Raw genomic sequence first — 14,502 nt, forward strand, 5'->3', positions numbered from 1 at the left:
AAGAAGAATTGTGTGTGTGTGTAAGATCAGGTTGGAATCAGGGTGTCAGAAGTGGAGTGGCAGAGGCTGTAGAAGTGCTCTTAGAATCAGAGCATCCTACCCCATCATTTTACAAAGGTCTGGACTTGCGATCCCTCATCTTTAATGTATCCATTAAACCCTGGCCAGGACCCAAATTGATGTTTTTGTCAGGGGCCGGGATCATTCGCATCGAAAGTAGGCAGGAAGGGCCAGGGCTCTGCTTTCCTCCACACTTGGTCACTAACTTGGCTCAGGTTGAGGTGTTTTTCCAAATTTCCCCAGAGTCCAGCCTTGCAAGCCAGATCCAGAAACTGTGTTGATCTGTTCTGGGTCCCACCCTGACCCAGCTAGCCTGTGGGGGATGCCAAGCATTCCGGGCCATCTCCTCTCTGTATGGGGCACTCAGGGCGGATCAGGGACTAGGAGTGGTGGGTGGAGGGATGAGGGGTGCATGGGGTGAGGGTCAAGGCACTTCATTAAGGCAGCTAGCTGCCAGGAGGTCTTCCACTAAACTGTTGAAAGCCTTATTGTGGGCTTGGAGGTTTTTCTAATACCACTTCCTTTCATTGTTTCCTTTTGGCAATTAAGAGGAGGCCAGTCCCCTGCTATGGCTGCTCGCAGCTATTGTGGTGGGAAGCGGGGGAGGTGGTTGGTGGACGTCACAACCTGGGCTGTATCTCCCCCAGCTGCAGGGACTCCACAGCCCCGGGCTACTTAACAGCAAGACATTCCCAGCTTGTGGCAGTTCTCGTCCATTCCCAGCAGTGCTGGCGAGAATGGCCTAAGTTCCTGCACTGGCAGCGGAAACATCCAGCTGAGTTTCCCTGGGGACCTTCGAGCTACCTGCAGCCCCCATTGCAGGGGAAGGAGAGATCTGCAGGGGAAGGTATGGTCTTTTGGGAGGAGAGCTGATTCAGGTGTGAGAGGAAGGTGCAGGACTCCATTCCTGGCCTAGAAGGACTGTGTTTGGAGGCGAGATTCAAAGCCAGGGATAACCCTACCCCTCAACCTTTGAACTTGGCTCCTGCGGCTGCTTCTGTTCATGCTGTGCGCTTCACAGCTTGGCGATACTTGACTCAGATGAGGCTGGAACGAGTTTTGTTCCCACTCTGTGGACCTTCTGGAGGCTCCTAATGTACCTGTGTATTGGGAGGGGGTGGGAGAGGGGGACCTGGTCTGGGACGAAGACATGGCCATATCTGATTACCAAAGTATCCCTTCCCTAATTAATAACAGATTGGGCTTGTCTCTCCTTTGTTGGCTGGTTGGGGCCTTATGTAGGAAAAGGGTCACCCCCCACTGAATTTCAGGTGACAGATTCTGCACTTATTTATGAAGAGAGAGCTATGGAAAGCAGTATAAAGGACTTGGGGGTGTGCTCTGCCAGGCAGAGTCAATTGTCTCTTACCCCTGGGGAGGGTTGATGGGGCCCAGGACTGCTGTCCTAGACTCCTGTTCATTTATCAGATCAACTCAGCAAATACTTACTGAGCACCTCCTGGGTGCTTGGTTCCATACTGGGGATGGGGACAAAAGTGTAAGGCAGTTCTTACTCCCCAAAGTTGGCTGCCAAGTGTGGAAGAAGGATGAAGAGGCAGCAGAGAATTAGGTGTTCATTGGCTTTTAGCTGTGCTGGAGTGCAAGTAATGGAGAGGAACTGAGAGAGGGCAGGGTGGCCTGGAGGGATCTATAGAAGTCAGAGCTTTCCTCCTGGGCCTGGGCCTGGAACTACCATTTGGGGTAAGGGTGCCCAGGGGTCCTGGCTCACAGCCATCCATACTCCTGTGCCTGGCCCTGCCCAGAAGCCCTTTTTGGGGACCAGCAGCTTTTGACTCAACCTGTGTTCCAGGGGAAAGTGGTGGTATGTGAGGATCAACATGTTCTACTGCTTTTAAAAAATATTTTCCCATTTCCTGCACTGACAGTAGCACACACCAGCAGCCATCTATTCAGGCAGTAATAACCAGCTCATTTCTCTGCTTCTTTGCAGATGATTCCTGCCAGGCTTGCAAGGCTGCTGCTCACTCTGGCCCTCACCTTGCCAGGTAGGTACCAAAGGGTTTCACTCCTCAGTCCCTCTCCAGGGCTGTTTGGAATAACCCCATTCCCAGAATCAGTGGGGATGTCTGGAGCTCACCTTTGTGCCCAGCCCTGTGTTGTCGAGTTAATTCCACCTGTGAAGGTTCTGCAGCATGCCCCAGCCTTGGCCTCATATCCCTTAGGGAGTAGGTGCTTATGTATGCCTGCTCCTTCTGTTTTGGAGTTAAGAAGATCAAGGTTCGTACCAAACTGTCCTACATGATGGGGGTGGGGAAGGGAAGAGGGAATTTCAAGACTTGGATAGACTATTCGTTTTAGAAGGGATTTCGGAGGTCGATTAGTTGAACCTCCCATGGTACAGATGAAGAGACTGAGGGTCAAAGGGGAGAAATGACTGGTCCAAAGTCTCATAGAGCCAAAATCAGAGATAATTCTCTTGGGTCCCAGGCCAGCACTCTTACTACTGCGCTGCACTGCCATCCTTCCCGAGCTGAGATTCTGATTCTACAAATAGCAGGAGGGCCCCTTTCCTGATGATGGCCTACCTCCACTTAGACCACTTGTGTTAGAGCATCTGTGTTAGTCTGGGACAAATGTACATTTGTCATAGTCGCTGCATCTTCCTACCAGGTGGTCCCGTGCTAGGGGACCTGGAATACTTAGAGATGTATGCTGTGGTTCCCCACCTGCCAATGCACGCACATGCATGCACCCATGCACACATACACACACATGTGCACACTTGTGTGCTCACACAGAGTTAGTGAGGGTGGCAGGAGAGTCCCCTGGGAGTTAGCATGTGACCCTGGAGGTGTTCACACTTCATAGACCCCTTCTACCTGCCAAATGCACAGACTGATCAGTTTAAAATTTAATCTGTTCAAGATGTACAGATAAATTTATGTGCAAGGACACTCATTGCAATCTGTTTGTAATATCAGAAAATTTGGAAAAATATACTGCACATATTTAGATGCAAAATATAAACTCCACATCAGAAATCACATTTTAGAAGTGTATAAAATGGCATGATAAATTCCTTAGAATATATTGAGAAAAGGAGGTTCTAAATAATTTGCACAGTATGCAAATTTATAAAAAGTCCACAACTGTATATATGCTGTAAAATAGAAGGGAGAGATAAATCCTCAAATATTAACTTAAGTTATCTCCGAATGGTGTGTTACAGATGATTTTAATTTCTTTGTGTTTTTTTCCCATATTCTCCAAATATCCTACAAAGAGCATGTCTTGCTTTTTAACTTAGTAAATAAATGCCATTGAAACTAATAGATTTCCTCAAAAAGTGTTCCTCCATTATTGATGAGTCCAGGGTCATATTTGGGAGCAGAAAGGCAACAGCTTTAATCTCATTTAACATGGAAAATACCTCTCTGCAGCCCAATTTCTATCAGGCGCGGCCTCGCTTCTACAGGGCCAGAGTGGTTTGGGTTGGTGGACCTGTTGTGCTCACCTGCAGCCTCTCCCTTCAGGGACCCCTTGTGCAGAAGGTCGCGACAGGTCGTCGATGGCGCGCTGCAGCCTCTTTGGAGGCGACTTCGTCAACACGTTTGATGAGAGCATGTACAGCTTTGCTGGGGACTGCAGTTACCTCCTGGCTGGGGACTGCCAGAAACACTCCTTTTCGCTTCTTGGTGAGTCCAGGGTGCCCAAGGGAGGAGTCCAGAGAGGGGGCGGCTGAGCACAGCCCTGATGTGTGTGGGGGGACTGAGGGGTGGGTTTCTTACTCTCAGGAAGGTGCCTGAGCTGGCAGATGGCTGCTGAGAACACTGGGGGAATGGCCTTTCCATGACACAAGGCTTCCCCTTTGGCTTCTCGGGGGGGTCTCTGCCATGGGAGCCTGGTGGGATGGAGAGAGCCCCTGTGCTTCTCCAGTCCATTGCTCCCGCTCCGGGCAGTGCTCTGGGAGCATCAAGAGGAACGGCGAATGGAAGGTGCTTGTAACCTGTAAAGCTCTTTGCAAAAGGGAAGAATCCTTGTTCTTTTCTTGGTGGCCTGTGGAATTCTGTCTTGTGTTGTGCACCTCCTAAATCCCTGGGCAGAAGCTGGTGCTGTTCCAGTGTTATCTCAGCATTCCCGGGAGAACTCTGATGGGTGGGCATAGTCAGCCTGTTTGACTGATTCTCTTAGCTTCCTATGGTTGCTGCAACAAAGTAGAGCAAACTGAGCAGCTTAAAACAATGGAAATTTATTTTCTCACACTTCTGGAAGCTAGAAGTCCAACATCTGGAGGGGAGAGTCCTTCCTTGCTTCTTCCTAGCTTTTGGTGGTTTGCTGGCAATCCTTGGGCTTCAATATCTGCCTCCGTCACCACACGGCTTTCTCACGTCTGTGTCCAATTCTCCCCTTCTTATAAGCACACCAGCATGTTGGATTAGAGCCCCCTAATGTAGTTTGGCTTCATCTTAACCAATAATGTCTTCAAAGACCCTATTCCCAAACAAGGTCACATTCGCAGGCCTGGGGTTTAGGACGAGAACTTGTCTTTTTGGCGGGACACAATTCAATCCATAACCCAAATGAAGAACCGAGGATCAAGGAGGTACACGATCCTCTCAATGCCCAACAGATAATAAATGGAGGAACTGGATTCTGATTCTGAATTGAGAGGACTTTCTTCTGTGCTAAGAAAAGAGGCTACTTCCAAGGCTGGGAGCTGGGGCTGAGGGGAGTGATGGAGAATTGTGGCTTGGGGACGTACACGCTCTGAGAAGTAGTCAGATGTGTGTGAAGTGTGAGGGAAGGACCCTACAAAACCTAGCAAGGGCAGTCCTCCACCTTGGCGAGCCGAGATGCCAGTGCACAGACCCATACTCAGACCCTTACATGAGTGGCAGGCATTGGGCTCTTGGGGTCATTACTCAATCACTCAATAAGTGTTGGTGGAGGGTCCTGTGTGTGCCCTGCACTGGGCTAGGCTCTCTTTGGGAGCTCAGTGAGCTGACAGAAGGCTGCAGGTCTGAGGTTCTCCTGCCACCACAGCTGCTCCTCTACGGCTGCTTTCTCTACCTGCCCTGCCTCGTTGGAAAACCTATCCCACTTTGGACTTCATGGCACTGCTATTTTTCCTACTCTGTTATGAGCCCCCCAAGGGCAAGGGCAGTGTCTCATGCATCTTTGCTTCCCAGTGCTTAGCTCGCTAGGGTCTCTAAATGCTGACTGTTGGGGGAACTGTGGAACACTGTGCTCTGTCGTACAGAAGAAGACCTGTATGTGAGCTGATTTCATGAAGGAAACATGGCAGACGAGGGGATTTGGGTTGAGCAGAGAGGACTAGAGAGGGTGCTCCCAGCAATGGGCTAATACGAGCAAAGGGCTGGAGTATGTCCATTACATGAAGGCCACTGAGAGAGTCTGTGAGGCTGGAGCAGTGGTCCCCAAACTCTAGTGGGCATCAGGATCACCAGGAGGGCTGGGTCAAGATGATGGCTGGGGCCCACCTCCAGAGTTTCTACCTCAGTAGATCTGGGGTGGGAGCCCAGAATTTGCATTTCTAACAATTTCCCAGGAGCTGCTGCTGATCTGAGGACCAAACTTTGAGCACCGTGGGCTGGAGAATGGTGGAGAAATGTGGGTGAGGCCTAATGAGGTTTCGAGGTCTGATGGGGAGTTTGTAGTCTGATTCAGCAGGCTGTGAGGAGCTGGTGTAGAGGCTCTTGTGGAAGAGGAAGGTCAAGAAGGATTGATGGGTGGGATGGGGGGGATGGGGTTTTTTTTTTTTAATTTTTTTTTTTTTTTTTTTAACTCTTATTCTGATTCTTTCTGATGTAAGGAAAATGTTCAGAAATAGATTGTGGTGATGAATGCATAACTATATGATGGTACTGTGAACAGTTGATTGTATACCATGGATGATTGAATGATATGTGAATATATTTCAATAAAACTGAATTAAAAAAAAAAAAAAAAGAAGGAATCGATGCCTTGTCAAGATGGTCCTGAGAGTGAGAAAGACAGGAGGCCAGGTGGCCTTGGCCATGTAACTAGGAGGGAGCAGGAAGGTCCAGGGACATCCACAGGGTGTGACAAGGGGAGGAAGCCATCCTGAACACAGAGCTTTGGGGTCCCCAGGCTTCAGAATCAGCAGCTGGGGAGTGGCTTGGGAGAGCAGCTGGAGAGAAAAAGTGCCCCCCTCACCTTCCCTGGGGAGCTGAAGGCTCAGGGCCTCCTACCTCAGGTGGCCCCAGTGTTTATTTTCACCAGATTTCCCCACCTTAAAAGATCATAGTGGAAATGACACAGACCCCTACCTGAGGTTGCTTTAGTGGTGCCAGTGGGAATGGAAGGTTAGGAGTGTCAGGAGGAAGATTTTGTGGGAAGAAATAGAGTGACACCCCCTCCACTCAATGGCTTTGGGAGCTTCCAAGGAGGGGGCCCTGTGGAGACACTGGGTACCCTGCAGGGGGGTTGTCGTCTGGACCCCAGGGTCTGGTTAGCTCGGTCTGGCTGTGGACCCCTCCCCTCTGTCCGTCCATGGTCTTGTAAACAATACGTAGTTAAATCTTAGTACCCGGGCAGAGTTTGTGTTCTGGGCGTGGGGAGCCAAGCTGGCGGGTTAGAAACACAGAACTTCAGACCCCTCTCCCTTAAGAGTGGCTCCCCTTTAGTCCACACAGGCAGGGAAACAAGGCCCTGCCAGGGCCTCTAGGCTGCTCATCTCCTCTGGGGAGCCCCCTTGCCCTCTCAGGCCCTGCCCAGCGCTGGGCTGACTCAGATGGTGGTGACTGGTAACTTTCCGCCCCAGAGGCCCTGGAGGCCCTGCTCCCAGCTGGAGACGGAAGCAAAGAAAGAGCCGTAGTTGGGGTCAGAAACCCGCACTCTAGTCTTGGCTTCCTCACCTCACTGGGTACCCTTGGGGAAGTTGAATAGTTTGCTCGTTTCCTGATCTTTTTAAAATGGAGCCTCTATTTCCTCATCCTTAAAATGGAGATGCTGCGAGGATCGAGATAAGTTATTTGGTAGTGTGAAGTGTTGCTCCAAAATCAGCGATTCGAAGCAGCTCACTTCACATCCGAATGTTCGCTTGTTGGACATGGAGTGAGAGACAAGGGGCTTCTGGGACCCTCGGGGCGTTTCTGTCAAGGTCAGGGTCACCTCAGTTGTCTCCCAGACCCTCCATCCACGCAGAGGCCCAGCCCCTCTGCCACCCTTTTCAGGGATTCAGTGGTCAAGGAGGAATTTGAAGAGTCGTGGCAGCGTCTCGATTTCAAAATACCTCACTAGGCTTCCTCACTGGCTAATTATTCCTTTCTTGTAATAACTTGTTCTTGTCAAGTGTCAAGCTATCCATTAATCCCACTTTAATGTAGATTGGTTTAATTTCCACCAAAAGTCATGCTGCTAACGTCAGTGAAAGTGGGCAGCCACTTTTCCTTTTTTTTGTTGGTGGAGTTGGGGTGTGTACGTGAGGAGGGGGTGTTGGGAGGAGAAGCTTGGGGGTAGGGGCTGGCCCTGGAGCTTGGGGCGGGGGGTGGGGCTCGGAGGCACAGCGAGCCAGGGAGGGATCCAGCACGGGGACCCTGCCGTGCACCCTGCCGTCTCCGTCCACACACCGCTGACTGGCTCTCCCTCACATCTTCAGCTCCATTGTTCTCCAATGACATCCTGTTTCCGTGCTTCTAAATGGCAAATTCACATTCCTCCCTGAGTGCCTGGGGACCTTGATCACATCCTGGTAAAGTGCTTTATTTCTGGGCTCGAGGGACCACCTGGTGCACGGGGGAGGGTCCTTTCCTCGATCGTGTTCCTCAGCAGGCTGAGGCCAGTGCTGCAGAGCTGCTGGCCAGCCAGGGAAGCGGTCAGGAAGATCCCAGGAGGCGTGGGAGCCTTGCTTGGTTCCCCAGCTTCGTAGAAGTGCCCTTCCTAAGCCAGACGGCAGGATCTGGCTCCCAAACCAACTCAGAGCCATAAATAACCAACAGCCTACTGAGACACTTCTCCTGCCCGAGCCTTGGTTTCCACGTCAGCAAAATGGTGCAGTCAGATTAGATCCCCGGGTCTCCAAGTTTGGATGGAGGTTCAACCGCCACGGATTCAGAGGGGTGGAGCCTGGGGTGTTCCTTAGAAATGCAGATTTGTGGATGCCACACTAACACTCCAGAAGGCTCCCCATCTGACTCCGTTTGCTTCAAAGGTCCTTGGATGTCTCTCCCCCCAGTTCCCCACTTAGGTCTCAACAGTGAGTTCAGAGGCCAGATGGGGGCCATGGGTGAACCTCACTGGGGTGCTCTGGTCTCTTGGGGTGGACACCCAGCCCCTCTTTTCCTAGCGATTTCAGGACATGCTAAAGGCTAGTCAGCAGAGTGGTAGGCCCTTTCGTACTCACTGGTAATTTCTAGTCACTCGTCTTCCTCATGGCTGCACATCATCACATCTCCCCACCCCTACCCTGTGTTCTGCAGGGAGAGAGTGAAGCAAATAGAATAAAAGTGGAATTTAGCATTTTCTCCTGCCTTAGGGGTTCATAGAATCCAGAGCACTCAGCTTTGTGCTGCCAAAAGAGTTCTGGACTTGGGGTCACAACCTGTATGTGGGCTCTGCCCTTATTACTAGTGTGAGCCAATAGTTCTCAACTGTGAATGATTTCCCTCCCAGAGGACATGTGGCAATGTCTGGAGACATTTTTGATTGTCACAACTGGGGGCTGGTGCTACAGGCATTGAGCAGGTAGAGGCCAGGGATGCTGCCAAACATTTCACAATGCATAACAGAATTCTCTAGCCCCAAACATCCATATTGCTGAGGTGGAGAAACCCTGCTGTAAAACTTAGGCCTCAGTTTCTCCATTCGTAAAATGGAGTCAGTCTAGATCAGTGTTTTTCAAACAGACTTATGACCCATGGATTATCACAAAATTAATTTAATTGTTGTAACCAGCATTAAAAAAAAAATGAAACGGAATAGAATAGAAAGTATCTGAAAATATCAGAGTGCATGGCAGGGTGCAAGGGTAGGTATTGTTATGTGAAATTGTGTGTGTTTGTGTGTGTATGTGTGTGAACTGGGCTGGGAAGTAGAATGTGTTTTTATCTGCTTTTTGGGCAAAAAAAGTTTGAAAGCCACTGGTTTAGATGATCTCCAGGATCCTTCCCACTGCTACCATAAGTTTCTCTGAATTGTAGGCTTCTCCAGGACACGCTTTCCAGAATCCCCTTGCCACCCCAAATAGTCAACCTTCTGAGTGTGATGGTGTAGAGCTTCTAGTCATGTTCCTTAGTGCCCTTAGTGGTCTGATTGGCAGCTCTTAACCTCCCTCAGCCCTCCAGGGTCAGGAATTCCACAGGCTCTATGGACTTAGGTGGGCCCTCACCCACCCCTGCCCTTCTCGCCCCTCATCCAGTCTGATCTTTTGGTTTGTTTCTGGGGGAGCTGGTTACCATAGCCTAAATCATCCACTTGAGGACCACAAATGTGTGGAGTAGGTGAAATCCTGGGTCAGCCAGGCCCACCTGCTCCCCCCCTGTCATGCCTCACACAGATGCAGCCCTGCCTGCTCTCTCTGGGTGGGCTGCCTCCCCCACTTCCTAATGCTGATCCCTCTGGGGCCACACAGAGCAACCCTTCAAATACTTGGCAATGCACTTGGGTCCTGGGTCTGTCACTCACTAGCTCTGAGCTGATGGACAAGTTACCCCAAGCTTCAGCTGCCCCGATGGATGCAGGTTCCGTAGACTTTATGATTTCCTGGAAAAGGGCTCCAGCTCCCGTCCCCACACTTGGCACCTCCAGGCTCTGTCTTATCTTTCTCCCAGTTCCCTCTTGCTTGATTTTCTGCTGCTGCTGAATTCTGAACTTGTCCTTAAATCCAGCCTCTCAGGCTCTACTTTCAACCTTTGGAACCCCCTGGACTTCCCTATGCACCTGCTCAGCTCTGCCTACTGTGGAATGAGTGACTTGTTCTGGTGCTTTTACCTCCTTGAAAGCCAGGAAGAGCTACAGATCTGCAGCCTCAGGGTGGTGGCTCCCTGGTTGAATCCAAAATATCCCCCACCCAGCCACAGACCCCTGGGTGGACTTGTTCTCCTGGCCCTTTCTGAGTCTGTGTGAGAGGGTAAGTCTGCAAGGAGAAGCACACAGGGAGCCTTTCCCGTTTCCAGGAGGGAGAGGACTTTGGCTCAGGGGCCAGATGCTGGCTGAGTTGTTAGTAAAGGGGGCTGAGTAGCCCACCCCTGCTCAGGGCTTCCCCTGCCCTACCAGGTGTCCAGGGAGGAGGCTTCTTTAGCACCCTGTCTCATTGGATCACCCCAGACTGGCCTGTGGGGTTCAGGGTGTCAGCCCCAGAAAAGGCGGGAGGACGGGATTTGGTCCTTGGCCCACTGCAAATTCTCAGGGACTAGGAACGCTCCTGGGAGGGATTGTAAACTGGAGGTTGTTGCCAGGCTTTGCCATTTGCTTGTTTATGTTTTCAACATTTTATTATGGAAATTTTCAAACACACAGAAAAGTTGAAAGAATATCACATGAAGAGCCAGCGTTTACTCTATCCGTCCCATCACTTATCCATCCAGTCCTGGTTGTTTTTCTTTGGCTAATTTTCTGCTTTCTGAAATGATGCTCAACTGGTAAAGATTTGCTTGTTGCAAAAACTGCTCTCAGTGAACACTCAGGGCAGGCAAGACCCCCCAGCACAAAAAAGAGAAAAGCCCTTCACCTTGGCCAGCAGCTCCTTTTTCACCTGACAGTCCTGGCCTGCAGCTTTGCAGAATGTGGCTGTGGGCAATGGGTGGTCTGTGAGTCCTTCCTGGTGGTCTCTGAGCTGCCAGTGGTATACCGTTCACGGCTCTATTCTTGGAAAGAGCTAGTTATCTACATGCGACAGCCCTCTCTGAAATCTTGCCAGAAACGAGTCAACTTTTCAGCTGATTCTGGTTTGTGTATCTGTGTGTGGAGTGTGTTTGGGTGTATGTGTGCATATGTTTAAGTGTCTGAGTGTGTCTCTGTGTGTGTCTCTGTGTTTGAGTGGTGTGTGCATGCGTGTATATATGTGTATATGTATTTGTGTGTCTGTATGTGTGAATATGTGTATATCTGTGTGTCTGTGTATATGTGTGTATCTGTGTGCGAGTGTGTATGTATGTATATGTGTGTGCGAGTGTATATGAGTGTGTATGTGTGTGTCTGCATGTGTTAGCGTGTGTGTGTGTGTGTGTGCACCAGGTAGTTGCTGTCCTCCGGTAGCCTCTGTTTGGCTCAGACTCCCATTCGGGGACCTCCTCCTCTGAGGCCTCTGCCTGGCTGTGAGCGAGGAGACCTTCCTTGGTGCTCTGTGTCAGTAACTCCGGCCACATGTGCAACAAACCTTCCTGAGAGTCCTGGACCTTGCCCCACGGACATCCTTGCCTCTTCTTTTGTCGAGGAGCTGAAGGCCACCTAGGAGAAGGCGTATTTCCTTGTTTCCAAGACTAACCTTTCCACCTGGGCCCCGTGGGCCCTCTAAGTCACCCTGAGGACCCCTAATGCACCACACCCTCACACTTGAGCCTTCTTGCACCAGCACCTTCCATCTTCCTTATTTCCCTCTTGGAGATTCAGACACTTTGTTGCTCCTTCTGGTTCCTTCTCTCTTAGTGCTGATTAGTGATCTTTGAATGGCTGCAAGACCCAGCTCTCAGTACCAGCTGTGGGATGGTGAAGTCTTATTGATGCAGTGAAACACGTGTCTCTTGCCCGTTCTCCCCACTTCATGCCAACTACCGTCACTTACCCTTGCCTCTGGGGTTCTCCCCACCACACCTGTTTACCCCATTTTGGCTATTTAAATACTTCTAATGGCAATATTCATTACTTATTGGGTCCTTAGTGAGTTCCAGGTATCCTGTGAGAAAATTTATTTCCCAGAGATCCAAATTCAGTAAACCGAGGTGGGACTTGTGAATCTCCATTTTAAATAAACAGCCCAGAGATTCTGATTTGGTTGTCCTAAGATCACATTTTTTATTTTTATTTTATTTTAATTTTATTTATTTTAATTTAATTTTATTGAGATATAGTCACATACCATACAATCCTAGGATCACATTTTAAATAACGTTAGCCTTGAGTGCCTATTACTGGTAACTCATACTATTGCTTTTATTTGTGGTCCTAGAAAGGTGTTAGATTGCTACATGAATATCTTACCTTTTTACCTAGATTATAGACTTCAGGAGGGAAGAGATCATGCTTTTCATTTTTCTTTTATGAAATATAAGGGACCCATCAGAGAGCTATATCCCCAGAAGATACACAGTAAATCTTTTTAGATGAATGGGTGGATGAGTGAGCAAATGGGATTTTTAGGGAGATTTTTGTTGCTTACCTGTTAAGTCTTTGGGAGAGTGTTCTGCTAAGATTTGATTTTAGAGAAAATGATTATAAATTTATTAACCATTGTGTGTTTGTGTTTTTTTTTGGTGTGTGTGTGTTTGTGTGTGTGTGTGTGCGTGTTTTGATAAGATTCACCGCTACTGACTTTTTCTATTTCAGGGGACTTTCAAAACGGCAAGAGGGTGAGCCTGTCTGTGTATCTCGGAGAATTTTTTGACCTCCATTTGTTTGTCAATGGCACTGTGATCCAGGGGGACCAAAGGTAAGTTGGACTCCCAGAAGGTCCAAATTAGAAAGGACCCTGGGGCTCCCCTTGCACTCCATTCAGTTTTCAGATGATGGAGCAGGGGCCAAGAGAGAGGATGTACACATGCCCAGATGAAGTGGGTAGCATGGCTGGGTGAGAGCCCAGCCTCCCAACTGCTGTTCTCCATCCTTGGCTACATGGCACCTTGGTCTGAACCCTCTGGACTGGCATCAGCGTTGGAGGGTGGGAGGGACGTCTAGTAAATGTATGAAAAACCTGTTTCTTGAGCTTGTTCCTTCACCTGCAGGGTCTCCATGCCATATGCCTCCAAAGGGCTGTATCTAGAAACCGAGGCTGGGTACCACAAGCTGTCCAGTGAGGCTTATGGCTTTGTGGCCAGGATCGATGGCAGTGGCAACTTTCAAGTCCTGCTGTCAGACAGATACTTCAACATGACTTGTGGGCTGTGTGGCAACTTCAATAGGTTCTCTGAAGATGACTTCATGACTCAGGAAGGTAAGCTTTTCTGGGATACCATTTTCCTAAAGCATGGCTCTGCTTGTTACTTCCCTGCTCACAAACCTTCAGCAACCCTCCTTCCTCCGGCATTAAAGTCTCCCCAGGACCTTTCCTCAGTTTATCTCTTAATTTACACCTCACTGTCTCGACCTCCAGCCGGTGCATATCTTGGGGCTCCTTAAACCTGACTTTGTTCAAGTTTCAATGGCGCATAGCAGCACATACATGGTAGATGGTTCGTAAATGCTTGATGGTTTGAACAGAGCCTCTTGAGCCCACAATAGTGGAATGGATACAATCTATGCAGGATGGGTGTCGACACTACCCATAGAGGCCAGTTTATGAGTGTGCGTATGTGTATTCATCAGCAACAGGAGGCAATATGGATAATTTGAAAACCACAGCTAATCTTCAATTTTTTAAAAATAATTTTAATCATACAAACATTTCATTAGTAATGTTTCCTCACTAAAGCTGAACAGTTAAATGTAACTAACCTTCTTTTCTCATGACCCAACTATGCTCTGAATAAGGGGTAGGGGTATAGAGAAACAGTATCATACTGGAAAATAGTAAGATCATTTGTTTCTGTTTTCTCCAGTGCTGATTTCTCCAACATTTTTTGTCTAATATGTGCATTTAATGCTAAAAAGTTTCCTCTAAATACTACTTTAGCTGTGCTGCATGAGTTTTGATATGTAACATTTTTCATTTTCATCTAATTCTGTGAATTTTCTAATTGCCATTTTGAGTTTCTCCTTAACCTATAGAGTATGTTTAAAATTTTCAAATGCATAGGATGTTTCAAGTTACCTTTTATAATTGTTTTCTAAATTAAATTAGAAATATGTGGACACTGCTTGTGGCCTAGTTCATGATCTATTTTTGGAAATGTTCCACATATACTCAAAAAGAATGAATTCTCTGATTAGTGCAGGATTCTATATATACTTGTTGAATTAAGTTTGTTAATTGTGTTATTTGAATCTAGTATATTTTTACTAGTTTTGACTGTACAATCACACTCTAGAACAGTTTCATCACCCTCAAAATATCTCTTGTCCTTTGTAGTTAACCCCTCCTCCAACTTCTAGCCCCTGGACTAATCTTTTTTCAGTCCCTATAGCTTTGCTTTTTCCAAAATTCATATAAATGTAATCATATAGTATTAGAATATTTAGCCTTTTAACACAGGCTTCTTTCACTTAGCTTAATCCATTTGAAATTCATTCATGTTATTGCATATATCAGTAGATTGTTCCTATTTATTGCTGTACCACAATATAAACTTATTTCCACAAAGTGGAAATTAGAGAATTAGAACCACAGTTTGTTTATCTATTTACCAG

The 14,502-nt window shown here is 48.2% G+C and overlaps 1 protein-coding gene across 2 annotated transcripts in view; it reads left to right on the forward strand.

Annotated features, from left to right (window-relative positions):
• The first annotated feature begins 749 nt into the window (after positions 1 to 749).
• Positions 750 to 14,502, forward strand: part of VWF (von Willebrand factor) — a 160,911-nt gene continuing 147,158 nt past the window's right edge. The window contains exons 1-5 of one of the 2 annotated variants that reach the window (XM_037844993.1): positions 750 to 907; positions 2,012 to 2,066; positions 3,555 to 3,716; positions 12,547 to 12,649; positions 12,942 to 13,150. In XM_037844993.1, the coding sequence (XP_037700921.1) occupies positions 2,012 to 2,066; positions 3,555 to 3,716; positions 12,547 to 12,649; positions 12,942 to 13,150 (529 nt within the window). In that variant the 5' untranslated portion in view covers positions 750 to 907. Of the gene's footprint in view, positions 908 to 2,011; positions 2,067 to 3,554; positions 3,717 to 12,546; positions 12,650 to 12,941; positions 13,151 to 14,502 lie in introns of those variants that run through there. The other variant, XM_037844994.1, reaches the window with a different exon arrangement.

Source organism: Choloepus didactylus, chromosome 8 (genome assembly GCF_015220235.1).
Source record: "Choloepus didactylus isolate mChoDid1 chromosome 8, mChoDid1.pri, whole genome shotgun sequence".
Lineage (NCBI taxonomy): Eukaryota > Metazoa > Chordata > Mammalia > Pilosa > Megalonychidae > Choloepus > Choloepus didactylus.